This window comes from Oncorhynchus keta, chromosome 4, assembly GCF_023373465.1.
Source record: "Oncorhynchus keta strain PuntledgeMale-10-30-2019 chromosome 4, Oket_V2, whole genome shotgun sequence".
Taxonomy (NCBI): Eukaryota; Metazoa; Chordata; class Actinopteri; order Salmoniformes; family Salmonidae; genus Oncorhynchus; species Oncorhynchus keta.
In genome coordinates, this window is record NC_068424.1 from 24,491,078 (window position 1) to 24,518,772 (window position 27,695).

Consider the following 27,695-nt stretch of genomic DNA (forward strand, 5'->3'; position numbering starts at 1 on the left):
TCTGCATTTTGTCACACAGGTGGTAAACATGTGTAAAAAGGTCTATCCAAGGTCTACCCAATTCAAATGAATGTTGCTCAATCAGTGTCAATGTCCAATCCGTGCGTGTGTGTGTGTGTGTGTGTGTGTGTGTGTGTGTGTGTGTGTGTGCGTGCGTGCGTGCGTGCGTGCGTGCGTGCGTGCGTGTGTGTGTGTGTGTGTGTGTGTGTGTGTGTGTGTGTGTGCGTGCGTGCGCGTGCAAGAGAAGCTGTACACACGGCAGAGTTCCTGGGACCGCCAGGGGATGTAGACACCACGCCGGTTACACTCCTCAGCGTAGGCAGCGATGGCTGTACACAGACACTCACAGTCCCCCCCAGAGTCACATCTAACACACCCAGAGAACAGGGATTAACACATTGTGCTTCATAAAGAGTCATTAGTAGATTAAAAACCTGTATTGGAATAGGATACTGGTGTTCTAAACTTGACCTAAATATGTAATAACCTCTCTTACTTCTATTTAACCTGTTCTGCTATCAATTTTTGCTTTAGGACTTCTGACCCTTTAGGACTGATGCGATGTTAGATTTGTGGAAGCTTTGCAATCCTTAATAGCACCTCTCCAGTCCTGTGATTTAAAGGTTAGCCACTCACCCACAAGCATCAAAGACACACCAGTCATAGTACTGCTGGTAGGGCACCTCAGGGTGGCACAGAGAAAATAGGTCCTGGGTGATGACAGCACACCTCTTTCTCCCCCACGTCACCCTGTGAGGGTTGATCTGGAACAGGGGACAAAGGTTAAGGTGTGTGCGTGCGTGCGTGCGTGCGTGCGTGTGTGTGTGTGTGTGTGTGTGTGTGTGTGTGTGTGTGTGTGTGTGTGTGTGTGTGTGTGTGTGTGTGTGTGTGTGTGTGTGTGTGTGTGTGCCACTCACAGTGCATGGGTCTCGAAGGTCCTGGTCTTGAACATCTGGGCAGGAGGGGCTGACCTTCCAGGAGTTGCCAAACAGCTCGGCTGTAGACTCCACGCTACCCTGACGCGTGGTGAAGTCATTCTCTGTGTCCCCGTCAAAGTTCCCACACAGGCCCCCCACTCGCCCTCTCAGATGAGCCGCGAGACGCACGTATACACGCATGCCTAGAGGAGTGGAGAAGAATGGTCAGGACTTCAGACTGATAACTATGTTTGCTTTGTCAATAATCACAGTCAATAATCACAGTCAATAATCACTTTCTATGATCACAGTCAATGGTCACAGTCAATGGTCACCGTCAATGGTCACCGTCAATGGTCACCGTCAATGGTCACCGTCAATGGTCACAGGCAATGGTCACCGTCAATGGTCACTGTCAATGGTCATAGTCAATGATCACAGTCAATGATCACAGGCAATGATCACAGGCAATGGACACAGTCAATCAAATCAAATTGTATTTGTCACAAGCGCCGAATACAACACCTTACAGTGAAATGCTTACAAGACCTAAACCAACAATGCAGTTTTAAGAAAAATCAGATATGATAGATAAGCAGATAAGTAAATATAAGTAGATAAGTAAATAGATAAGTAAAATAACTGTAGCGAGGCTATACAGGGTCAATGTGCGGGGGCACCGGTTAGTCGAGATAATTGAGATAATATGTACATGTAGGTAGAGTTAAAATGACTATGCATAGATAATAAACAGGTTAGTCAAGGTAATTGAGATAATATGTACATGTAGGTAGAGGTAAAATGACTATGCATAGATAATAAACAGAGAGTAGCAGGGGGGTGCAGGGCAATAAAAATAGTCTGGGTAGCCATTTAATTAGCTCTTCAGGAGTCTTATGGCTTGGGGGTAGAAGCTGTTTAGAAGCCTCTCGGACCTAGACTTGGCGCTCCGGTACCGCTTGCCATGCAGTAGCAGAGAGAACAGTATGACTAGGGTAGCTGGAGTCTTTGACAATTTTTAGGGCCTTCCTCTGACACTGCTTGGTATAGAGGTCCTGGATGGCAGGAAGCTTGGCCCCAGTGATGTAATGGGCCGTACGCACTACCCTCTTTTGTGCCTTGCGGTCGGATGCTGAGCAGTTGCTCTCAATGGTGCAGCTGTATGACTTTTTGAGGAACTGATGACCCATGACAAATCTTTTCAGTCTCCTGTGGGTGAATAGGCTTTGTCGTGCCCTCTTTTTTTCACCTTTATTTAACCAGGTAAGCTGGTTGAGAACAAGTCCTCATTTACTGCAACCTGGCCAAGATAAAGCAAAGCAGTGCGACACAAACAACAACACAGAGTTACACATGGAATAAACAAGCGTACAGTCAATAACACAATAGAAAAAAAAGTCTATATACAGTGTGTGCAAATGGCATGGGGAGGAAAGGCAAAAAAATAGGCCACATTGGAGTGATAGATGAGCAGATGATGATGAGCAGATGATGGTGTGTAAGTAGTGATACTGGTTTGCAAAAGAGCAGCAAAGTAAATAAAAACAATATGGGGATGAGGTAGGTAGATTGGGTGGGCTATTTACAGATGGACTATGTTCAGCTGCAGCGATCGGTTAGCTGCTCGGATAGCTGATGTTTAACTTCTTTGGGACTGGGGGGCATATTGAGTAGCTTGGATAAAAACTTCGTTTGACATGTTTCTACGAACTGTAATATGACTTTTTGTCTGAACCTTCGCCTGGACTTGCCCGCGTGTGGTGAGTTTGGATTGTGTACTAAACGCACAAACAAAAAGGAGGTATTTGGACATAAATGATGGACTTTATCGAAAAAATCTAACATTTATTGTGGAACTGGGATTCCTGTGAGTGCATTCTGATGAAGGTCATTAAAGCTAAGTGAATATGTATAATGCTATTTCTGACTTCTGTTGACTCCACAACATGGCGGATATCTGTATGGCTTGTTTTGTTTTCTGAGCGCTGTTCTCAGATTATTGCATGGAGTGCTTTTTCGGTAAAGCTTTTTTGAAATTTGATACAGCGGTTGCATTAAGGAGAAGTGGATCTAAAATTCCATGCATAACACTTGTATCTTTTAGCAATGTTTATTGAGTATTCCTGTAAATTCATGTGGCTCTCTGCAAAATCACTGGATGTTTTAGAACTGCTGAACATAATGCACCAATGTAAACTGAGATTTTTAGGTATAAATATGAACTTTATCGAACAAAACATACATGTATTGTGTAACATGGAGTCCTATGAGTGTCATCTGATGAAGATCATCAAAGGTTAGTGATTCATTTTATCTCTATTTCTGCTTTTTGTGACTCCTCTCTTTGGCTGGAAATAAGGCAGAGCTTTACCTATAGCATAGACTTATAGATGACCTGGAGCCAGTGGGTCTGACGATGATTATGTAGCAAGGGCCAGCCGATTAGAACATACAGGTCACAGTGATGGATGGTATAAGGCGCTTTGGTGACAAAACGAATGGTACTGTGATAGACTGCATCTAATTTGCTGAGTAGAGTATTGCAAGCTATTTTGTAGATGACATCGCCGAAGTCGAGGATCGGTAGAATGGTCAGTTTTACCAGGGTTAGTTTGGCGGCGTGAGTGAAGGAGGCTTTGTTGCGAAATAGAAAGCCGATTCTAGATTTGAATTTGGATTGAATTTGGATTGAAGATTCACGTATTCTAGGTCAGATCCATCCAGTGATGCTAGTTGGGCGGGCGGGTGCGGGCAGCGAACGGTTGAAAAGCATGCATTTGGTTTTACTAGCGTTTAAGAGCAGTTGGAGGCCACGGAAGGAGTGTTGTATGGCATTGAAGCTCGTTTGGAGGTTAGTTAATACAGTGACCAAAGAAGGGCCAGATGTATACAGAATGGTGTCATCTGCATAGAGGTGGATCAGGGAATCACCTGCAGCAAGAGCGACATCGTTGATGTATACAGAGAAGATACTTGGCCCGAGAATTGAACCCTGTGGCATCCCCATAGACTACCAGAGGTCCAGACAACAGGCCCTCCGATTTGACACACTGAACTCTATCTGCGAAGTAGTTGGTGAACCAGGTGAGGCAGTCATTTGAGAAACCAAGGCTGTTGAGTCTGCAGATAAGAATACGGTGATTGCCTCCCGGGAGGCGCAGTGGTTAAGGGCTCTGGGTTCGCTCCCAGGCTCTGTCGTAACCGTCCGCGACCGGGAGGTCTGTGGGGCGACGCACAATTGGCATAGCGTCGTCCGGGTTAGGGAGGGATTGGCCAGTAGGGATATCCTTGTCTCATCGGGCACCAACGACTCCTGTGGCGGGCCGGGCGCATTGCACGCTAACCAAGGTTGCCAAGTGCACGGTGTTTCCTCCGACACATTGGCGCGGCTGGCTTCCGGGTTGGATGCATGCTGTGTTAAGAAGCAGTGCGGCTTGGTTGGGATGTGTATCGGAGGATGCATGACTTTCAACCTTTGTCTCTCCCGAGCCCGTACGGGAGTTGTAGCAATGAGACAAGATAGTAGTTACTAACAATTGGATACCACGAAATTGGTGAGAAAAAAGGGGGTACATTTTTGGGGAGGGAATTAAAAAAAAATGTAAGTTGTTTTTTTTTGTTTTTAAGAATACGGTGATTGACAGAGTCGAAAGCCTTGGCCAGGTCGATGACGACAGCTGCACAGTACTGTCTTTTATCGATGGAGGTTATGATATCGTTTAGGACCTTGAGCGTGGCTGAGGTGCACCCATGACCAGCTCGGAAAACGGATTGCACAGCGGAGAAGGTACTGTGGGATTCAAAATGGTCAGTGATCTGTTTATTAACTTGTCTTTCAAATACTTTAGAAAGGCAGGGCACGATGGATATAGGTCTGTAACAGTTTGGGTCTAGGGTGTCACCCCCTTTGAAGAGGGGGATGACCGCGGCAGCTTTCAAATCTTTAGGGATCTCGGACGATACGAAAGAGAGTTTGAACAGACTGGTAATAGGGGTTGCAACAATGGTGGCGGATATTTTTAAAAAGAGAGTGTCCAGATTGTCTAGGTCAGCTGATTTGTACGGGTCCAGGTTTTGCAGCACTTTCAGAACATCTGCGATCTGGATTTGCGTGAAGGAGAAGCTGGGGAGGCTCTTGCAAGTAGCTGTGGGGGGTGCGGAGCTGTTGGCCGGGGTTGGGGTAGCCAGGAGGAAAGCATGGCCAGCCGTAGAGAAATGCTTATTGAAATGTTCGATTTTCATGGATTTATCATTGGTGTTACCTAGCCTCAGTGCAGTGGGCAACTGGGAGGAGGTGTACTTGTTCTCCAGGAACTTTACAGCGTCCCAAAAGTTTTTGGAGTTAGAGCTACAGGATGCAAATTTCTGTTTGAAAAAGCTAGCCTTTGCTTTCCTTACTGACTGTGTGTATTGGTTCCTTACTTCCCTGAACAGTTGCATATCTTCACAACTGTCTTGGTGTGTTTGGACAATGATAGTTTGTTGGTGATGTAGACACCAAGGAACTTGAAGCTCTCAACATGCTCCACTAATGATCACCAGTGCGTGTGTGTGTCTGTGTGTGTTTGTGTTTATGTGTGTGTGTGTGTGTGTTTGTATGTGTCTGTGTGTGTGTGTGGGGGGGGTTGTGTGTATCTTGGTACTCCCTACCTCCGTCCCAGAGCAGAGTGACCCCCAGGCGGGAGGAGAGGGACACAAAAAGACCCACTCTCTCCAGAGTCAGACCGCTGCCAGAGTACGACTTCGGGAGAGTCACAGGCATGCTATTCACTGTCACAGCTTTACCTGTCACACACACATGGTGAACTTCTTTAGTCTGTATTGTTTTCATCCTGTTCTGTTTATAGCTAACATCACGAGGAGTGACTTTATAACATGCAACATTGTATTTATATCTCTCAAAGTATTTTCTCTCACATACCATCCATCCACCCTCCAAACTCCACCCCCTTCCTCTCGTCACAACTCCCTCCTTCTACCCTCCCCCTCTCCCTCATCCCTCCCTGTCATCCCAACTCCTTCCATCTACCCCTCCCACTTCCATCCTCCCTCCCTCTCTCCCTACCTCTACCCAACCTATCGTCCCTGCTCCCTCCCTCTACCCCTCTACCCCTCCCCCTTCCACCCCCCTCCCCCCTCTCTTCTCCCACTCCCATTCTGTCCTTCTCCCTCCCTCCCCCTCTCCCCCTCTCCCCCTTCCTCCCTTCCTCTCCCTCCCTCCCTCTCTCCCCATACCCTCCCTCCCTCCCTTACCTCTTAGCAGGTGGATGGCGGTGTTGCCCACACTGAGGCTGACTGACTTGGTGCAGGTGACCCCCGTGCTGCCACATGGCACGTTCTCCGCCGTCACACTGAACAGACCGCCCACTTCCTGCGCCAGCACATACTCACAGTCGCCCAGAAAGGAGAAGCAGCGTCCGTCGAACGTCACATAGTGAGGGTCACCCGTTGCCACGCAGGTCCCCGTACATAGGGACTGGCCGCAGTGCCAGCGGCGCTCCTTGCATATGCTGTAGGGAAAGACCAAATCCCAGGCAATGAGGAGTTAAAGACACTGATGTGCATTTTGTTTTAAAGCGTTTAAAATATTGATACCATCTAATTCCATAGCGCCAATGTATTCTAATAATTTTGGATCGAAGCCTGCAGATTTCTCCTAATGCATATAGTTTAATAGCTTCATCAGAACAGACATCATAGAAATGGACTTCAGACCACTTCGGCACAGTATACAGCCAACTGAAAAACGTAGAATTTGGGTTGAACTATTCCTTTAAGATCCACTGTATTGCCATTCAGAGTTCAGTGTTCTTTATGGTTTTAAAGTGAACTGTTTATTGCCTCCATGTGTTAAACACATGTTAACCTAGGTGCTTACCACGTGTTGCAGTCTTTGGTGATTGTGTCATTGTTGTAGTACAGTCGACCATTATGGTGACACGGACACTGCTCTGGGAGGACACAGTGATTACCCTGGGGTGGCAGGAAAATATATAGGGGAACGGAAATAATGCACACAATTACAATGATAGAAGCCACAATCTATCTGCAATATTAAAGCTGATTGTCTATAGCTGAGGGGTGACACATTTTAATGCTTTGTTTGTGTCTGGAGTTATTCACTGTAATCTTTAATTGCTGAGACATTTCTACTTCATTCTCTATGTGCTGAGATGGGAGGAACAAACATCCAGGTAGGAGGAGGGAGGGGCCCACCAGCAGGACGGTCCCCTGGGGGCAGACACAGCCTGCCCGTGGCTCTTGGCAGGGGGAGGTTGGGGGTCCAGGGGATGCCTGTCCCGGTGCGTCCAGACTGGAGCAGGTGAGTAAACAGGAGCGAGGAGAGAAGACCAAAGAGCCTGGACACTGGGCTGCCTCTGGACACACCTCCTTTGTGCAGTTCCATACCCCACGCTCACACACACTACAATGAGGGGAGGAAAGTAGATGGGAGAGAGATAAAGACAGAAAAATAAGTGTGTGTGGGGGGGGGACAACACACTAGCTTGTGCAACACCACGGTCAAGGTATATGTGCACAGGTCATATATTAATTATCTAAGCCAATCCTAAAGCTGTATTCAAACTCCACATTACCACACTATATTCAAACAGGTAATTAAAATGTCAGTTAGAGTGCTGTTCAGGGCTACATAACCAGTACGCACCAGCCCGTTGACTCTTGCTGTTATGTGGCAAAGAGATGCAATGAAATCAACCTATCCTGATGTAGCAGAGAGCAGACCATAGGGTGATTTCATCAGAGCTCTTACACCACTGAGATTGGATGAGGGACGAACGGATAACACAATGGAAGTATACCCAGTTACATATCACAGTACCATATCATGCCCCTGCTTGCAAAAAACCTTCACATACATGGAGACATATATCTAGGTTTAAAAAGATGTATTCACTATTTATTAATGAACGCAGGTTTATAAATGGACCCCAATGGTAAAGTGTCACCAGGAAGTGAATAATTTGCCCAATGAATGCACTACTGCGATAAACAATGGCCCATAACTCCTTTGAGCTTGAACAACCACACAGTTGACACGATGTTTGCTTTCATCCGATTTTTAGCGACAAACCGAATTCTACAATGTCTACAGCGTCTACAAATTGCAATGGTTACATTGGTAGACAAATTATTTCTGTATCTGCCTTAGGCCTATCTGCGCTGAGATCAAAGATAACTTCTGCTGACTCATGCCTACCTTCCATTTATGAGAGCTGTTCACCAGCTTCAGACGATAAAGACCTTCACATGCTGTGCCGCCTTCACAAGCCGTGTCGGTCACAAAGAGACACAGCATTTATGGCAAAGATTGTAAAAATCGACCGGGTAACTAAGTTAATTATTATGCAATTCTGTATCTAATTTTCCTTCTCTCTGCTTCTTCTTTCTTTCCGTCTCTCTCTCTTTCTTTCTCTCTCTTTCCATCTGTAAGGTTAGAATGATAGGGATATTGCTTGGGTCTGTAACTGGTGTGTGAAGAATGATTGGGCAGACACCAGGTCAGCCAAGTCACCCTGTGTCTCAAAAGAAAGTGTTTGCAATGCAACATCTTCAGTAGAGAAAAAAAAAGTTGACAATGAAACATAGTAAAAAGCCCAGGATCATTGTTGGGTTGAGTGGAGAAATGATAAACCAGGGCATTCAACAAGTCATTTGACTCTTGACCCCTAGGCACGAACCAGGTGTTGCAGTTGTTATGGACGGTACTACCAGGCTGGTACAGCTTGTTTCCCCGCATGCATGGGCACATGGAGACGGGCACACACTGGCCCTTGTCATCCTGTGCCAGGCCTGGAGGGCACTGGCAGCCTGGCACGCAGCTCCGGTTGCTCAGCTCACAGCTCCAGCCCTGCCGGAGGTCAGTACAGGAACCACCGCATGGCCGACCACACTCCTGGTACACCTGTCCCCCTGAACACTGCACCGCTGGAGGGGAGTGGAAGAGTATTGGAAAACGTACTGGAAAACGTATTGGAAAAAGTGTTTTCATATTTGATCGGAGTGTTTAACTACTCATTTTCAGAACCTTTGACATTACACAGATTGTGCCCCCAATATTCCTGACGATAGTCATACCCCCTACTGACATTGGAACATTGTGTAGCGTATTAGGTATATAAACACTGGCTGTTACGGCAGAAGGTGTGGTTGCGCCAGCTGACAGGCACGCCCTCCTGGGCACAGTGGCGGGAGTAGGCGGTGAGGACAGTACACTGGCAGGGCCTCTGGGGGCCACAGCCACACACCTCTGTCAGACACAGACGCAGGTAGGGCTCCCTCTCCACCACGTCATGACAGGCCTCCAGAGACCAGAGAGAGAGAGATGGAGAAATACACTCATTGTTGGAACGATCTTTACATTTAAACACTGTCAAAATTGACCATTTTACTTGGAAGACAAGACAGTGCTTTTGTATTGAGCAACACACACACGCACGCACGCACGCACACACACACACACACACACACACACACACACACACACACACACACACACACACACACACACACACACACACACACACACACACACACACACACACACACACACACACACACACACACACACCTGGAACACAGGGCTGTGTATGACAGAGCAGACACCCTCTGCGTACTGTCTCCTCTGGCTGTAGGAGCCACAGGGGTCCGGCGGAGCATCCTGGGGGGGAAGACAGTCCCCTGTGGTGAACTTAGCAGCGAAGGAGGAGACAGTGTTCTCTACGTCCCCCTCGGGAGTGGTGAAGTCATCATGCTGATTCCAGGTCAATGTACCACACAACCCTCGGATCTGGAGGAAAACACACATCAATTCAATACCACCACAGAGGATGCATTTACACAGGCAACCCAATTCTGAACTTTTGACAATAATTGGTCTTTTGAACCAGTCAGATCTTTTGACAATAATTGAGCAACAGATCAGAATTGGGCTGCCTGTGTAAACACAACCATAGAGTCAGGACCTTGGTTTGGTAAAGCATTAAGTTAGAGTGGGAGCAAGGTAGAGTTTTACCTTGTGAGCAAAGCCAGGCTGCAAGGTGATGAGGGCCAGGGGCCCGTCCAGATGCCACAGGAGCTGTGCACCGAACGTCTGGACCACCAGGAAGGAGGATGAGGACCTCCGCACCACCAAGTCCCCAGTCACCACTGGCAGCGCCTCCCTTTGGCCATTCAGTGTCACTGCACCTGGAACAGGACAACAATGCACCACATCTTTTGTTTTCCTGCATAGAGGGCTCTGTCCCAGCCAGTTCAAACTGATTGGTTGATTGAGTGATTGACTGGTTAAAAACACGTTACAGACAACACCAATGCAATGGCAATAAACAGAAGTAATGTCCGCCCACCTGTGTCGGTGATGGTCACTGTGGTACGTAGAGCGGTGACAGACATCTCTCTCAGACAGCCCTGTCCGCCACCCAGCACACACTCTCCACCTCGAATGCTTACTACCAGCTTCCTGTCCACAAAGTCCTGCATATACACAACAACTGTTTTCCCTCTAATAATCAGACTTAGACACACTAGCAAAGACACATAGATATGTCTTCGAGATCTACAAATTGCAGGAAGAAAAACTTAAGATGTCTCCAATTAACTCACAGCTAATCAAAAGCCTGACTTTTCACGAGAGCCATCGGGGTTTGATTACTGACAGATTCTGAAGGAGCAATATGTAATAAAACAATGGAAAAATGTCAGATGATGTCTTGAGTGACACTTTCTACAGGAAATGTGCCTTTAACTTAGCATAATACACAAATCCCCATAGAAATCTGTCAGTTTATGTCAGTTTAGATGTTTATTTTTGCATTGGTTGTGCCTCAATCCATCGCATCCGCCTACGTAGTACTTCCGCATCTGCGGTGAAAAGTGACAGAGCTAGAGCGAGAGTCTGTAGAGTCCGAACGGTTTGGCCTACAAACATTTGTCGTCTCTATGGAAAGATGAGACTCTCACGAACATGATGGTGGTCTCCGTTTTGCTCTACGACCCTCACAAGTGTCTTGGGACTCGTCTGAAGTCGGTACAACCGATCTGCCAACTTCTTGTCTGTAACGCCCGAACCGTTTGGGCTACATACCAATATGACTCCTCTGTGTAAAGGTTTTTACTCTCACGAACATGTATATGTTTCTTTAAACAATTACACATAGCTTACTAGCACCCCCTCCCCCACCCCTCCCCCGGCTTAGACTCTTATGGGTTAACTTTCAGTTATATCCAGTTACCATAGAGACGGTTCCTGATGGCATCTTACCTCTATGGCAGTGAAGCCACAGTCCCCTCCCTGCAGAGAGTACCTCTTCTTGTCGAAGGTAGACACCTGCAGACCACCCATCAGGCTGCACTGGGCAGCACACTTCTCCCCTGAACACTGCCAGGCACCTGCTCGACACACACTAAGATGGGGGACACAGAGAGAGAGAATGCGTTTTAGAGGGAGCAAGTACGAGTGGGGGGGTTGTCAGAGAGGGGTGAGAGAGAGACAATGAGAGAGAGAAAAGAAAGGTATGAAGGGGTGATAGGGAGGGATGGGTCAGAAGAGAGGACATTATAAAACAACATATTAATGAGGACCCCTTTAAGCTTTTAAGAATAACATTGGCTGCCCACATTTTCAGGACACCTCCAATAATGGACATGTAATTCCAGCCACTCACCATGTGTTGCACCTCTGTTGGATGGTGTTTCCTGACTGGTAGGTGTGTCTGCGGTGGAAACAGGGGCAGTCGTCCCTCCTCAGGCAGAGCCCCTGATGCAGGTAGAGCCCAAAGGGGCACTCACACCCCCCTACACACTCCTCCCTGCACTGGCCAGAGGCAGGAGGCTGAGGGGAAGAGCAGCTAGGGGGGCAGGAGGACACGCAGTCAGAAAACACCTGCCCCCGCGGACACACACGCCCTGGGGGGGAGAGAGAGAGAGAGAGAGAGAGAGAGAGAGAGAGAGAGAGAGAGAGAGAGAGAGAGAGAGAGAGAGAGAGAGAGAGAGAGAGAGTTAAAGACAGTTCATCCCTAACAGAGAATGGGTATTTCCTGGTACTTTCCAATACTGGAGGTCTGCAGGGGGCTGTGGGGACTTACCACACAGTCCTGAGCTCCTCCAGCTGATGATGACGTGTTGTTGGGCACACTCGCGGGCATAGCTGGCCAGAGTATCACACGTGGCATCCTCTCTTTCTCTGGTCCCCAGGCTGCAGTGCAGGTACAGACATGTGTCAACGTAGGCCGCTGGGTCCACCTGACCAGAAAGGCAAAGTCATGGGTTTCACATCAGGATTATGGTTACCATTGTTATACCATTGCTGAAATATTATATTATATTGTTGGAAATCTGTTTGTGTAATATGGAAAGTGAGTTGTATGTGTTTGTGTGTGTGCATGTTGACACAAAGCATGACTTGTGTTGGAGTTCCTCACCCTGTGGTGACACTGTGTAAAGGGGCTCTCCAGCAACCGGTGACACACTGACTCTGCCTCCCTGCGCAGAGCAGAGTCCCCTGTGACATCACAGCTGTGGCCTAGCTCTGCTGCGTCGTTGCAACCCTGAGAAAGGAGGGTGGGAGAACTAAATTACCCAGAATTGCCTGAAACAGTCAAAGCTCAAGTCTTTCTGAAGGCTCTACTGTATATATTTAGCCTAGTTTTCAGATGGTACTATGCCTCAGTCTGATGGTCAGGCACTCGCCACGAATTCCCAAAACTGGCAGGGTACTCCGATACACTCCCAGTCATTGTGGTGAAGTCGTCTATGAGGACACGGGAAAGATAGTTGAAGGACCACAGAGAAAAAGTCACTAGTGTTCCAACATTGTCATAGCCTTGCGATCAGTAAGGTGCAATCAGTACTCATGAAGGGAAGGAGATAAGGAAAGGAAGCTAGGAAGCCCCTGTCTGGTCCCCTCACCGTCTGCATTGTTGTTATAGACTCCACACAACCCTCTGGTGGTGGCAAGGTGTTCTGTGGTGACCGTCAGGTAGACGGTGTAGCCCATGTCGAACTTCACCCGCACCCCCAGACCGCTCTCCACAAACACAAAGTCCCCCAGCCAATGCACACTCACTCCTGTACACAGACACAGTGAGGGGAGGGCATGGTAAAAAAAATGGTAAAGGTACAGGCTAGTATTGTGTGAAGGTGAATGTGAGCTTGCTTGGCAACAATTTCAGAACTGACAGACAGAAGAAAAGGAATGGAGAAGCTTTTCAACTGTTCTGACCAGAGGGTGTTGGAATTACCATTTTGAAAGAGTGGTTCTCCTTGAGGAACTAGCAATCCATTTAATGTTAAGTTCCTGAGGTGAACAGAGACCAGGTCTAATCCCAGCATCATCCTCAGCGCCTGGGAGAATGACACATCAGAAATTATGCATTTTTATTCAACCCAAAGCTCCACACTCTATAGCATCCACCAAGCTACTTTGTGGGAGAACACTCCACACACAGGCTAACACAGTGGAGAGTGGAGTGATAGTTCAGCTCATCGTAACCTACTGTACCTTGCTGCAGTCTCCCCGACCGTTACACACAGTGCTGATGTACACAGCCCATGTCCCATCTGTAGACGATGCTAGGACGTACGTACAGTCGCCCTGGAAATGAAAGTGCTTTCTGTCAAAGGTACGATAGTGAGCCCCTCCCCAGCTCAGACAGGTGGCCGAGCCCTGGGGGTTCCGGGCGCTCCCCAAATGACCCCCCCGCACGAGGGGAGACGACTGCGAGTCTAAGAGGAGAGAAATGGATAGAGTCGGGGAGAGAAATGGTGAGAAATTAAGAGAAATGGAGAGAGGAAAAGTCAATGGAGAGTGTTAAATAGATTCATTGATCTTCATCTTCACATGCAAATCATTATGTTGACTCAAAGCAGCTCCACGTCAAGGCCACACAGGAATAACTGCGTGTCTTTAACTGGAAGACATATTTAAAACCAATCTCCTCTGATAAAAGTTCCCAAGAACCTCAGACAAACATCTGACAGTCTAGACCTCCTAGTGATCTTTATCAAGTACATTAGACATTCAAAGCCATTAGAGAATATAGAGCAGTGTTTTGTTCTCAATTAGACAATTTTTCTCTGTCAAATTCGACCACTAACAAATGTTGTCCTCAATCAGTGTAATACTGTGAGTGGCAGAGAGGGCAGAGCGGTACATCCCTACAGCACTGACCAGCCAGCAGGGTGTAGGTACAGGACAGGCAGGTCTGGTCAGACGCGTTCCTCCAGCTCAGGCCCCACAGGCTGCCACAGCACTGCTCCATGGGCATCAGAGAGGAGTTGTGCACCCCTGGGAAGTCCTCGCAGCTCCATGTGGAGTAGCAGTGGCCCCGCACGCCCACGCCTGGTCCAGAAACGGGGGACAGTGTGAGAGAGAGAAACGGAGCAAGTCAGACAGAATGATGAGGAAATGTGTTAAATTCTTCTCAATATGCAGACCATTTTTTTTGTCCCTCCTGTTGTCAGAAGCCTACTAATAGCCAATGTAATCATTAAGATGGACACACATAGCGTCAAAGGAAAGTGAATAGTACTACTGTATAGAAAGTTGTTATTACCCTGTGAACAGCGCGGTCCTCCCCAGCCTTCGCAGCACCCCCTCACAGTCTTATTCACCCTCTGGGGCTCCATCTCAGCGGGTCTGCTCAAAACACATACAGTATATGTATTACTGCACAAGGCAACACGCAATACACTCAATAGCTGGCATCTTCATTTTGTTCTTATACATTCAAGTCATTGCAGCTTTCATATCATTACTGAACATTTTGGTGTTGTAGTACATTTTTGGAGTCTTAGTAATCATCTCCCTACTTGTATAAGAAGCAGACAGCCTTGCGGCCCAGTTGTTTGTAGTACAGTGCAATGCCGTCATCCCCCCCGTGCTTGTGGCGCATCCTATCCACATCCAGCCTCCAGTCCTGCGTGTTGTATTGGTACACCTCGGAACAGTCCACCTCACGCTGAAGACGGGGGGAAATGATCCGGTCCACTCTTTCCTCCACTGTGTGTTCACACCAGTGCCTGGGGTGGTGATAAACAACAAAAAATGAAGTGAATAATATAATATAATAACAGATGCCATTTAGCAGACACTTTTATCCAAAGTGACATAGAGTAATATGCATACATTTTTTTTTACATATGGGTGGTCCAAGGAATCCAACCCACTTTCCTGGCATTGCAAGCATCATGCTTGTGTTCAGCTGGGCGGTGATCTACCTGGAAGGTCCAAGTAGTGAGTGTCTGCACCAGAGTCCAACAACGCCTCTATTTCCTACGTAGAAAATAATGCTCCCTTTGTAAAATGCGGTCAAAGAGATTATCCTGAGATGTAGCATCACAGTCTGCCTTGGCAATTTATCAGTCCAACTAAAATCTCAAATTGTCCCCCTGACACAAACTGCCACGAAGGCCAATGTGTGTGAGGCGGCATCCATCCCTGCAGACTATTCCTGAACAGACAGTTATCAGACACACGCAGGAACTTATTTCAGACCCCATCCCCTGTGCCTCACTCTGAGGTGGCTATCAGCTCCTCCCTTCAGGCCGACGCTATAGGGTCCCTACATGCTGAACAGGTATAAGCACTCCTTCATTCTCATGTCCATCGAATACCTGAACAGCAATAAGTAATGCTGGGCTGTGTTAGTAGGTCACTGACTAAATGTGCAATATGTATTATGTATATGGCTATAAGAGAAGTGGAGAACGTGTATATTGGGAAACGGGAAATGTATGTATTACGTTGAGTGTGTAATGTACAGTGTCTATTTTGTATACAGCAGTACTGGGTGTCTAAGACAATTTTTCCCCTTGGGGACATTAAAGTTCATCCTATCTTATGCTCTATAATCTAAACTGCTCATAATCTATACTGTATATCCTATCGTTTACATATCAGTTTATTCCTTTGGATACTACCTTCTATTTTTTTTTTATTATTATTGATTATTATACTGCAATGTTGAGGGAGCTATCGCACAAGCGTTTCCCTGCACCTTTTATACATGCTGTAAACTGTGTTGCCCTACGTGACAAATAAAATGTGATTTTATTCGATTTTTCTACCAACTGAGCTACAGAGGAGTGAAAAATAATTGAAAAAGAGGGACGCATGGAACCCTACACCATGGTGTAAAAAAAAGGGGAAAAGATTTGTAAATATGATTAACTTGTCGGCTGAAAAAAGTACCCCTTCCAACAGATGTATAGTTTAGTAAATCTAATGTAAAGCAATATAATTTGTGTTTCCTTTCTCTTAGACTCTACGGTGGTCAGTTCTTACCCCATCACCATCACCACACGCAGTCCAAGCAGAGACATCAGTAGAGTCCACATACTGCTCACTCTCTCCCGCTCTGTGATGCCTTGGAATAGACCTCTGAGGGAAAACATTTTCTCTCAATATGTATACACATACAGGAGTAAAATGTTAAACTGTGGTTGTGCAACCCTTTATTATATTGAGTGACGAAGGCAACAAATACATGTTTACATAGGCAGAGATGACACAGGTAACTCAAGAACTATAAGATAAACTGGGGATAAAATACAGCCAACTGAAGGCAATGAGTAGAATAATAGAATTCTCACCTGGATATAACTGGTGTCAGATAGAGCTTGGCACTTCAATAACCTGGGGGTATTCCTTTGACTGTTGATCCTAATACGGTATACCCCTGATTTACTTCCCTTTCCTAGATCAAGGTATCTTCGTTTTCTTTCTCTCTGTCAGGTCCTGAAAGTAAGGGGATCTGTTGCTTTATAAGGGGCGGGTGCCCCTTTCACTGGGTTTTAAACGGTGTCCGACTCCCGGAGGAGCACAGTGCCATCTGAGGAGCACGTCATTGGCTGAGAAGCCTGAGGGCCACAGCTGGGAGGGCCGCCATTGGCCACCAGGCGGAAGGATGGTGACACTCGGGCCTCCTGCCTGTTCAACCGTACAGGACCTAGCAGGAATGGGGGCTGAGGGAGGAAGGAGGAGGGGGAAGTGGGTGACACTGGGTGACACAGAGGGGGTACAGGCAAAGAGAGAGAGAGACATCATCCATGATGGAGGGATATGTTTGTGCTGATACTAATCCTATAAAGAGAGGCGTATCGGGAAGGATGGCAGTGGCGTTTATTTAATAAAACATGTCAATGGACAGGAGCCAGGGGGTTTTCAACCCGGACAATATCCCTGGCCTGACCCTTTGACCCCCAGAGAAAGGAGACACAAACACAGCTGCCACCAAAGCCCCCCTATCTGTAGCTCTCATCTGGAGCATGGCAGCCATTTTGGATGCATTCGCGGCCACAGCCCTTCAACACACTTCACTAGTTACCAGAGAGAGAAAGAAGTGAGTTAACTCTCAGACCGAGTTTCCGTCAACTGTGATTAAATGCTTGATTCAGCTAGTTCCGGTACCAACTACTTTGTTTCCAGAGAACAGAAGTAGATAAGACATCAATCTCCCCGTTTTATGTGCCACTGGGCACACATCGGATGAATCAACATTGTTTCCACGTCATTTCATTGGGATATGTTCCGGGTAGCCTCTGAGAATAACATTGACGTATTTACGGACACGGTGACTGAGTTCATCAGGAAGTGTATAGGGGATGTTGTCACCACTGTGACTATTAAAACCTACCTAGCAGCATTTGCACAAAACTGAAAATGTGAACCACCGCGTTTAACCATGGCAAGGTGACATGGAATATGGTTGAATACAAAAAGTGTAGTTATTCACTCCGTAAGGCAATCTAACAGGCAAAACATCAGTACTGAGACAGAGTGGAGTCGCAATTCAACAGCTCAGACACAAGACATACGTGGCAGAGTATACAGACAATCACAGAATACAAAGGGAAAACCAGCCACGTGGCGGACACCGAAGTCCTGCTCCGGGACAAGCTATACACCTTCTTCGCCCGCTTTGAGGATAACACAGTGCCACAGACGCTCCCAAGGACTATGGGCTCTCGTTTTCCATGGCCGACGTGAGTAAGACATTTAAGCGTGTTAACCCTCACAAGTCTGCAGGCCAAGACACCATCCCTAGCCGCGTCCTCAGAGCATGCGCAGACCAGCTGCCTAGAGTATTTACGGATATATTCAATCTCTCCCTATCCCAGTCTACTGTCCCCACTTGCTTCAAGATGTCCACCATTGTTCCTGTACCCAAGAAAGCAAATGTAACTGAACTAAATGATTATTGCCCCGTAGCACTCACTTCTGTCATCATGAAGTGCTTGGAGAGGCTAGATAAGGATCATATCACCTCTACCTTACCTGAAACCCTAGACCCACTTCAATTTGCATACCGCAGCAACAGATCCACAGACGATGCAATCGCCTGGAGAAAGGAGAAATACCTATGTATAGCTCAGTCTTCAACATCATAGTACCCTCGAAGCTCATCATCAATCAATCAAATGTATTTATAAAGCCCGTTTTACATCATAAAGTTTGGGACCCTGGGTCTGAACCCCGCCCTATTCAACTGGATCCTGGACTTCCTGACGGGCCGGCCCCAGGTGGTGAAGGTAGGAAACAACACCTCCACTTCGCTGATCCTCAACACAGGGGCCCCGCAAGGGTGCTTGCTCAGCCTCCTCCTGTACTCCCTGTTCACCCATGATAATGCCCTTGAAGCCGGTGTTTGGACTTAGTCTCGGGCCTAACAACACCCGTGTCAATATATCCTCCAAACACTGGCTTATCTGGCATTATTCATCAACAATCCATTGATTAATTAGTAGAATTGCAGAGGATAGAATGTTGTTGAAGGTTATTGGTTGCCAGAGTGACTTGTTGTGGAAACACATTGGTAATACCAGAACTAACCCAGTTGCTGGACCTGCAAATATGTAATGTCCTATAACAGCTCCCTCATTTTATTAGAATTGTGATAATGAGGGGTTGTGGCTAGATGGTATACAGCTAAGAATGGAAGTGACACATAAATTGTAAAAATCGTCATTCTGTGTCGTTTCAGGGAGAATTTTACCATTTTAACAAACCCTAATTCTAACCATGTTCCTAACCTTAACGTAATTATCCTAACCTGCTGCATACATTTTTTTTGTAACCTGCTATAAAAAGTAAATTCTGTTCGTAGCTCTACAGTGGACCTGTAATGGCAAGTTCACAAAGCCATGCAATGCTATAATTTTTATAAGCAAAATGAGTAAATACTAGTTAAATACTAGTTTGGTGCCAATCCAGGCACCAGTAAACACTGCAAACCCATACTGTACTGTATAATGGCATGTCATTCCTATAGACACTGATAATCTTGTATTTTACTCCGTGGCCTGAAGTTTCAAGTGACTCTGAGGATTTCATATGATATCCACAGGTTTTCTATGAGATACGCATAGGGTTAGAGTAGAGTGTTGCTGAGGAACAGGGACAACACAGTGTGTTCCCCTGGATGGTTTTCTAGAAGGTAGTGGACTCTGTATGTTTCTGTTCACCAATATCATGTTGGTAATATCATGCGCGACTCTTAAGGAGTAAAATGCACATCCGTTGAAACCTTTCAGGGCTAGGTCGAGAGAAGAGTTCAAAGTAAACAGAACAACTGGCACAATGTTGTATGTGTCCAGGAGATTTACAATACCAAATAATTTCCCCGTGGGTGTGCTGTAAAATAAAGAGACTCATTTCCTTTTGGGGGGGGGGTTCACCTTAAATCCGTCTTACCAAATTTCTATCAGCATGTTAAATGTGCAACATCTGGACCACCTTTACTCCACACACAGAGACACATACAAAGCTCTCCCTCACCCTCCATTTGGCAATATGACCATAATTCTACCCTCCTGATTCCTGCTTACAAGCAAAAATTAAATCAGGAAGCACCAGTGACTCAATCAATAAAAAAGTGGTCAGATGAAGCAGATGCTAAGCTACAGTACTGTTTTGCTAGCACAGACTGGAATATCAATAAGTTAATTGATGACGTCGTCCCCACAGTGACTGTACATAGATACCCCAACCAGAAGCCATGGATTACAGGCAACATCCGCACTGAGCTAAAGGATATAACGCTGCCACTTTCAAGAAGCTTGTAAGAAATCCCGACAAACCATCAAACAGGCAAAGCATCAATACAGGACTAAGATCGAATCGTACTACACCGGCTCGGACACTCGTCGGATGTGGCAGGGCTTACAAACCATTACAGAATACAAAGGGAAGCACAACCAAGAGATGCCCAGTGGCACGAGCCTACCAGACGAGCTAAACTACTTTTATGCTTGCTTCGAGGCAGATAACACTGAAACATGCATGAGAGCACCAGCTGTTCGGGAAGACTGTGTGATCACGCTCTCTGCAGCCGATGTGAGTAAGACCTTTAAACAGGTCAACATTCACAAGGTCGCAGGGCCAGAAGGATTACCAGGACATGTACAGCGAGCATGCACTGACCAACTTGCAAGTGTCTTCAATGACATTTTCAACCTCTCCCTGTCCGAGTCTGTAATACCAACATGCTTCAAGCAGACCACCATAGTCCCTGTGCCCAAGAACACTAAGGTAACCTGCCTAAATGACTACCGACCCATAGCACTCACGTCTGTATCCATGAAGTGCATTGAAAGGTTGGTCATGGCTCACATCAACACCATTATCCCAGAAACCCTAGACACACTCCAATTTGCATACCGCCCTAACAGATCCACAGATGATGCAATCTCTATTGCACTCCACACAGCCCTTTCCCACCTGGACAAAAAGAACACATATTTCAGAATGCTATTCATTGACTACAGTACAACACCAGTACAACACCATAGTGCCCTCAAAACTCATCAATAAGCTAAGGACCATGGGACTAAACACCTCCCTCTGCACCTGGATCCTGGACTTCCTGACGGACCGCCCTGGTAAGGGTGGTAAGGTTAGGTAACAACACATCTGCCACGCTGATCCTCAACACAGGGGCCCCTCAGGGATGTGTGCTCAGTCCACTCCCGTACTCCATGTTCACTCATGACTGCACGGCCAGGCACAACTCCAACACCATCATTAAGTTTGTTGATGACACACCAGTGGTAGGCCTGATCACCGACAACAAAGAGACAGTCTATAGGGAGGAGGTCAGAGACCTGGCCATGTGGTGCCAGGACAACAACCTCTCCGTCAATGTGATCAAGACAAAGGAGATGACTAACATGGTCAAAGCACACAAGGACAGTCGTGAAGAGGGCACGACAGAACCTATTCCCTGTCAGGAGATAGATTTGGAATGGGTCATCAGATCCTCGAAAGTTTCTACAGCTGCACCATCACTGCCTGGTATGGCAACTGCTCGGCCTCCGACCGCAAGGCACTACAGAGGGTAGTGTGAATGGCCCAGTTCATCACTGGGGCCAAGCTTCCTGCCATCCAGGACCTCTATACCAGGCGGTGTCAGAGGAAGGCCCTAAAAATTGTCAAAGACTCCAGCCACCCTAGTCATAGACTGTTCTCTCTGCTACCATCTAGGTCTAGGTCCAAGCGGCTTCCACCCCTAAGCCATAAGTCTCCTGAACATCTAATCAAATGGCTACCCAGACTATTTGCATTGCCCCCCCTCTCCCCCTCTTTTACACTGCTGCTACTCTCTGTTGTTATCATCTACCATCTATGCATAGTCACTTTAATAACCCTACCTACATGTACATGTTACCTCAACTAACCGGTGCCCCTGTACCCCCCCTGTACATATTCTCGCTATTGTTATTTTACTACTGCTCTTCAAGTACCTGTTACTTTTATTTTTTATTTATATGTTTTAACTGCATTGTTGGTTAGGGTCACGTAAGTAAGCATTTCACTGTAATGTCTACTACACCTGTTGTATTTGGCGCATGTGACTAATACAATACAATTTGATTTGATTGTATTTGATTTGTGGGTCAAATCATCCCTTAAGAGCATACAGTGAAAGTGTTACATTCATTTTCCAGACTCCTGCATGTTAGGGGAACATTACTCATGTGTACTGAACCACTATCCTCTGCCAGGATTTATACTTGGACCACTAAGTAAATTGTCAGCGTACTACACTAATCAAATCATTTCAAAATCACTTGTTGCTCAATTACTCGGCGTGCCCCCCTTTGGAATTAATCATCTATACAGTAGACCTGAGATTTCAACACTTTTACAACCCCTCGGTGACCAATCCTGTTCCGCCGCTGCCAAGTTGAAGGCAAAATATAAGCAGCTGCTCATTGAGCCCTGTTTTCATAATACATCTCGTCCATCTGAACTGCAAAGGGAAGGATACAACTGCTTGGTCTGTTCTGGTTCTGGACAAAGCAACATTGTTTCACTCAGGGCTGGAAGCAGGAGTACCCTTCAACGTTTGAAGTACCTACTGTAGGTAGGTCAGTTTCTTTGTTACAAAGGCGTGCACTGCCTACAGTGCTCTGATTTGCATGCTTTTCGTGTTCTGCCTCATTGCAGCATATCACAATATTACATAAATAGGGTTACATAAGCATGTTATAAAATCAAACTGTTTGAAAGAGGCAATCTGTAACACATAAGTCCCAGATTGAAGTGAGGACCCATTGGTGTGCTGCTGAGAACAGAACAGACTTGACGGGGGTCGATACACATGCAACATTAACAGAGACAGTGCAGAGGGGAGGAAAGGAAACATTGTACGAAGATCCCCACTGCATGGAAGCTGATCCATACTGTTAGAAGACCAGAGGGAGCGGAAGAAAAGAGTGGTAAAGAAAGGAGGAGGAGGGGAAGGATGAGAAGGAGGAGGTTTGCTTTTCCAGCTGTGGAGAGAACCGGGGTGGGGAAGAAGAGATCGGGGGGGTGGGGGGAATGTGTCCCAATCTGGATGCTAGTATGTATGTTTCTTTTTTCAGCACTGGAGGAAACGGAGGAAGCACGCTATAAGATCAGTGTAGGGTTTTTGTTAGATAAGCATTATACATAGCTCAATAACTCAAGTGCAAGGGTCATTTCAACAGGATGAACAGGGTTGTCGGTGAGTATAAGAGCACGTTCTCGATTAATTCCTGGCCGTCTTCTCTGCTTGTTGTGTCTCCATAGACATGGCCAGGTGCTGCTGTATGCTGGTGCTGCTGGTTGCTCTGGGCGTGTGTGAAGCCTCTCGTGGCCGGGAGTGGGCTCACCATGGAGCCTCCATGTTCGCTGACCTGACCCCCCGTGAGATGCGTGACGTCCGGGACTACCTGCAAGGCAAGCCAGAGCTGGGTCTGACAGCGACCCGGGGCAAGGACCTGAAGAAGAACAGCATCCTGTTGATGGAGCTCCACCTGCCTCGGAAGCACGAGGCCCTGAGGACACTGGACCGGGGCCAGGCCAAACCCACACGCCAGGCCAGGGTGGTGGTGCAGTTCGGGAACCAGGCCCAGCCCAACATCACTGAGTTCATCGTGAGTCCACTGCCCTTCCCTACTTCGTACACGGGGAAGACTTTCAAGGGAGACCGGCCCATTCGGTTTGAGTCGAGACCCATCACGGCGGCAGAGTACTCGCACATCATTGACATCTTGCAGAAGATTACTGCCAAGGTCCATAAGGTCCTGTTTGAGACCACAGGCGGATTTTCCTTCCACAACTGCACCAACCGCTGCCTGACATTTTCGGACATTGCGCCCCGTGGTTTGGAGTCAGGTGAGAGGAGGACCTGGATCATGCTGCAGAAGTTCGTAGAGGGCTACTTCATCCACCCTGTGGGCTTTGAGGTCCTGGTGAACCATAAAGATCTGGATCCCGAGCGCTGGACGGTGGAGAAGGTGTGGTACAACGGCCAGTACTTTGACAATGTGGAAGAACTGGCAGAGCGATATGAGAAGGGAACACTGGAGAAGGTCCAGCTTCCTGACCATGACGATGAAGACTTGTACTCCACTTACATTCCCCGTGGGCACAGCAACACGCGCACCGACATTCATGGGCCCAAGCTGGTAGAGCCCCAAGGCCCTCGCTACCACGTGGATGGGAACTTTGTGGAATACGCCGGCTGGTCCTTCGCCTTCCGAGTCCGCTCATCCGCCGGCCTCCAAATCTTTGACCTGCGCTTCAATGGAGAGCGCATCGCCTACGAGGTCAGCCTCCAGGAAGCCATCGCCTTCTATTCGGGTGACACCCCCGCCGCCATGCAGACCAAATACATAGATGCTGGCTGGGCCATGGGAACTGTGGACTACGAGCTGGCGCCTGGCATTGACTGCCCTGAAATCGCAACCTTTCTAGACCTGCACCATTACTACGACACGGACAAGCCCATGCGCTACAAGAACGCCTTGTGTGTGTTTGAAATGACCACAGGGATGCCTCTGAGGAGGCACTTCAACAGTAACTTCCAGGGGAGCTACAACTTCTTCGGGGGTCTGGAGAACCACGTGCTGGTGCTTCGTACCACCTCCACCGTCTATAACTACGACTACATCTGGGATTTTCTCTTCTACCAGAACGGAGTGATGGAGTCCAGGGTCAGTGCCACCGGCTACATCCACGCCACCTTCTTTACGCCTAACGGACTGCACTATGGCTCTAAGGTGTATAACTTCGTACTTGGTAACCTGCACACTCATCTCATCCACTACAAGGTTGACCTTGATATTGCCGGTGAGTTCTGTTTTAATCATCTGGTCGCATGGTCACACTTATAGGGAAATAGATTCTAATAGGTATTTTAGAACTTTGGTCAAATATTGCATTATGAGTGATGCTCCCAGCCAAAAACAATAACATGAGATTGTCAGTCATTTTGGTGAGTCATTGACAAGAAACACAAAATAAGCTCTCATTTCCGCACCATGGGCAATACAATTGATAAATCACACGTGAAATGGTATGTCTAGTCTGTGCAATATCTGCTTCAGAACTTGACATTAGTGCTTAGGTCAACTGCATTTCAAATCAACAAATGGCAATAAAGGGAGGTTTTAATGAGGGAGGGCATAGGCCCAGCCACTTGGGAGCCAGGCCCAGCTAATCAGAATTAGTTTCCGCCCACAAAATAGCTTTATAGACAGAAATAAATATTCCTCAGCAGCTCCCCCTTTCTTGATATGTCACACATGGTAAGTGGATGGATTATCTTGGCAAAGGAGAAATGCTCACTAACAGGGATGTAAACAAATTAGTGCACCAAATTTTTGATAAGTAAGCTCTTTGATAAGTAAGCTCTTTGTGCATATGGACATTTTTGGGGACCTTTTATTTCAGTTCAATAAACATGGGATCAACACTTTACATGTTGTGTTTATATTTTTGTTCAGTATATTATTGCTTTTGTCAAACGGTCCAGGTCGGGAGAACAGCTTTGAGTCGATGGACCTCAAGTACGTGAACTTCACCAACCCGTGGAGCCACAAACATTCTGTCGTCCAATCCAAGCTCGTCAAGACGCAACACCAAACGGAACGCAGCGCAGCCTTCCGATTTGGCAAAAAGTTCCCCCGCTACGTGCACTTCTACAACCCCAATGAGAAGAACAAGTGGGGCCACCAGAAGGGCTACCGCATCCAGTACAACTCCCACGCCAACAGTGTGCTTCCCCGTGGCTGGAGAGAGGAGAACGGCATCAGCTGGTCCAGGTAACAAAAACACACAGCGAGTTTAAGGGATAGTTAACTCTAAAAGCTCATTTAATCAAATGTTACTTTTGATACATCAGAAGAGGTCTAAAGTCAACCTCAGTTCATTCCACTCCACGTGTTGAGTAGTTCCCGCTGTAGAACGCAACCCAAAATGAATGGGAAAGATTTTCACCATCTAATTATATGGTGGGGTAGTAGGGATACCATCCCTTTAAACCCTAGCATAAAATAATGAATAAAAGGTACAGGTACCATGAACTACAGACAGCAATTCCATGATAATCCAGAGAATATGGGAAATGGATACTGTGGTGTATGAAGGGGGCACAGATCATTATTATAAGAGATGTATCAATGCTCTACTATCGATCGATCTATCTATCTATCTATCTATCTGGACCCCTCTCTCTCTCTCTCTCTCTAATCATCTACTGTCAGAAAGTTCTGATTCAGTTTATCTAAAGCGCAGTACATATGGTCTGTATTAGTGAGTGTGATAATGGATTAGTTTTCCTCTGTAGATACCCATTGGCTGTGACCAGGCACAAGGACAGTGAGCCCACCAGCAGTAGTATCTACACTCAGAACGACCCCTGGGAGCCTGTGGTCTCCTTTGAGGACTACATCCGCAACAATGAAGACATCACCAACCAGGTTAGACCTGCTGCTACAATAACGCAACTCATTCTCAGATTTATGCGAGCAGCTTCTCAACCCTGGATGACATTACTGTGTATAATTCCTTACTTACACAGGTTCTGGAATTATAATTGTATAACTCAATAATCAATCCAATTAATCAATTCATCAATCAACTTGACAATATTTTTTGTGTAGGACCTGGTTGCCTGGGTGACAGTGGGCTTCCTGCACGTGCCCCACTCGGAGGACATCCCCAATACGGCAACGCCCGGCAACTCTGTGGGCTTCTTCCTGCGCCCCTTTAACTTCTTCGATGAGGACCCCTCTCTCTCATCCCGCAGTACCGTCATTGTCCGGCCAGACAAAGAGGGGAAGCCGAAGGTCCAGAGATGGACCCCAGAGGTCGTAGGTCATTGTGTGACTGACAAGCCTTTCTTCTACAACGGCACCTACGCAGGAGTCTGAGGGGCTGGTGTGAGTGACAGGAAAGACACAAAATGGTGGTTCCATCCTTGCGTCTGAGTGGTGCCAAATTAATGTGAGCTGACATTTAAATCTTGACTCTGACATTTAACTTAAAAATCATTTAAATGCAAAAGAATGCATTATGACACAGGCATTAACAAAATTTATATTATGTTGATATCTTACCTGAACCTGTTGAAATGTGAAAGAATAAGAATATTTGGTATTTTTTTGTCGTATTACATTTTTTTTATGAATACGCAAATTGATTGAAGCAATTTACCATTCTTATCCATAGGCACATTTCAATAGAAATCCTCTATAATCATAACTCACAGACAAGTGTTGCCTTGTATATACTTATGTATCCGTCCCAGATCTAGCAGAATGATTGTTTCCTTTTTACTGTGGTTGTCATGCCAACCTTATTGTGTGTGAGGCCTGGGGGTCAAAGCACTCAAACCCCTGTTGGGTGAGGGTCTCCATGGACGGGGTTTAGTTGCTCTGAGCATCCAGGATGCAGGATGCCGGGATCAGCCACCGTCCGCCGGGCTCCTGGATCCCAGCAGGCCTGCATGGCGAGAATGTTTTCACTGGGAAAAAGTTAGCTGAGCAAACAGGCCGATCCGGAACTGCCCCACAAACAGTCCAGGATTCACCTGCGCCATTGTCCGGGGCAACCAGCTGCCCCCACGCAACATGCAGGGAGCGAACCGATCGAACATTCTACAATGTTTTAGAACTCAGTTTTCCCTCCATTTGTTTTGTCTTTGGGACAGTTTTCCTTTAGGTACTCCTGACTACGTTTGAATTAGATACAATAAAGAACTAACTGCATTAAATCAAATGGTATAACATTTGGGTTGTATCGCTTCTTTTCAATTGGGTGTTTTTAATCAGATTGATTGACTTGACCATGTATTCTCAAACTATACTGGAATTTGGAAATGACATTAAAAGTAGGGAAAGGGTTAGTCTTCAAGCATTGATGACTGCAGTCACTTTTGTAGCTGTACAATCAGACAAAAAGCAACATTTCAACATCAGCTATGTGAAAAGCAGGCCTAGGGAATATAA

At 46.7% G+C, this 27,695-nt stretch overlaps 2 protein-coding genes across 5 annotated transcripts in view; one reads left to right on the plus strand and one right to left on the minus strand.

The window, feature by feature from the left end:
• Positions 1–15,124, minus strand: part of sspo (SCO-spondin) — an 86,728-nt gene extending 71,604 nt beyond the window's left edge. The window contains exons 1-24 of the mRNA XM_052518237.1: positions 15,105–15,124; positions 14,748–14,957; positions 14,492–14,574; positions 14,107–14,277; positions 13,438–13,661; positions 13,178–13,280; positions 12,846–13,004; positions 12,602–12,687; positions 12,359–12,484; positions 12,023–12,179; positions 11,603–11,843; positions 11,200–11,341; positions 10,286–10,412; positions 9,952–10,124; positions 9,508–9,726; positions 9,073–9,238; positions 8,618–8,864; positions 7,134–7,341; positions 6,796–6,890; positions 6,171–6,427; positions 5,568–5,702; positions 918–1,120; positions 637–764; positions 258–367 (exon numbers count right to left, since the gene is read on the minus strand). Of these exons, the coding sequence (XP_052374197.1) occupies positions 258–367; positions 637–764; positions 918–1,120; positions 5,568–5,702; positions 6,171–6,427; positions 6,796–6,890; positions 7,134–7,341; positions 8,618–8,864; positions 9,073–9,238; positions 9,508–9,726; positions 9,952–10,124; positions 10,286–10,412; positions 11,200–11,341; positions 11,603–11,843; positions 12,023–12,179; positions 12,359–12,484; positions 12,602–12,687; positions 12,846–13,004; positions 13,178–13,280; positions 13,438–13,661; positions 14,107–14,277; positions 14,492–14,574; positions 14,748–14,957; positions 15,105–15,124 (3,790 nt within the window). The remainder of the gene's footprint in view (positions 1–257; positions 368–636; positions 765–917; positions 1,121–5,567; positions 5,703–6,170; positions 6,428–6,795; positions 6,891–7,133; positions 7,342–8,617; positions 8,865–9,072; positions 9,239–9,507; positions 9,727–9,951; positions 10,125–10,285; positions 10,413–11,199; positions 11,342–11,602; positions 11,844–12,022; positions 12,180–12,358; positions 12,485–12,601; positions 12,688–12,845; positions 13,005–13,177; positions 13,281–13,437; positions 13,662–14,106; positions 14,278–14,491; positions 14,575–14,747; positions 14,958–15,104) is intronic.
• Positions 15,125–22,135: 7,011 nt separating this feature from the next.
• On the plus strand, positions 22,136–27,475 carry aoc1 (amine oxidase copper containing 1). 4 transcript variants are annotated; one of them, XM_035757238.2, is made up of 5 exons: positions 22,136–22,300; positions 22,990–24,534; positions 25,220–25,508; positions 26,033–26,165; positions 26,349–27,475. In XM_035757238.2, exons 2-5 carry the CDS (start codon positions 22,992–22,994, stop codon positions 26,616–26,618), a joined length of 2,235 nt encoding a protein of 744 aa, XP_035613131.1. In that variant the 5' UTR covers positions 22,136–22,300; positions 22,990–22,991; the 3' UTR covers positions 26,619–27,475. The 4 variants fall into 4 exon arrangements, with proteins under 4 accessions (XP_035613131.1, XP_035613154.1, XP_035613145.1 ...); XM_035757261.2 differs by having other exon boundaries at positions 22,152–22,296; XM_035757252.2 differs by having other exon boundaries at positions 22,160–22,304.
• The last annotated feature ends 220 nt before the right edge of the window (positions 27,476–27,695 follow it).

Excerpts from the sequence above, each read along its gene's own strand:
- aoc1 (XM_035757238.2), top strand. The coding sequence starts at position 22,992 with ATGGCCAGGTGCTGCTGTATGCTGGTGCTGCTGGTTGCTCTGGGCGTG. Across the intron at positions 24,535-25,219 it reads GGTTGACCTTGATATTGCCG|GTCGGGAGAACAGCTTTGAG; the intron begins GTGAGTTCTGTT and ends CAAACGGTCCAG. Across the intron at positions 26,166-26,348 it reads ATGAAGACATCACCAACCAG|GACCTGGTTGCCTGGGTGAC; the intron begins GTTAGACCTGCT and ends TTTTTTGTGTAG.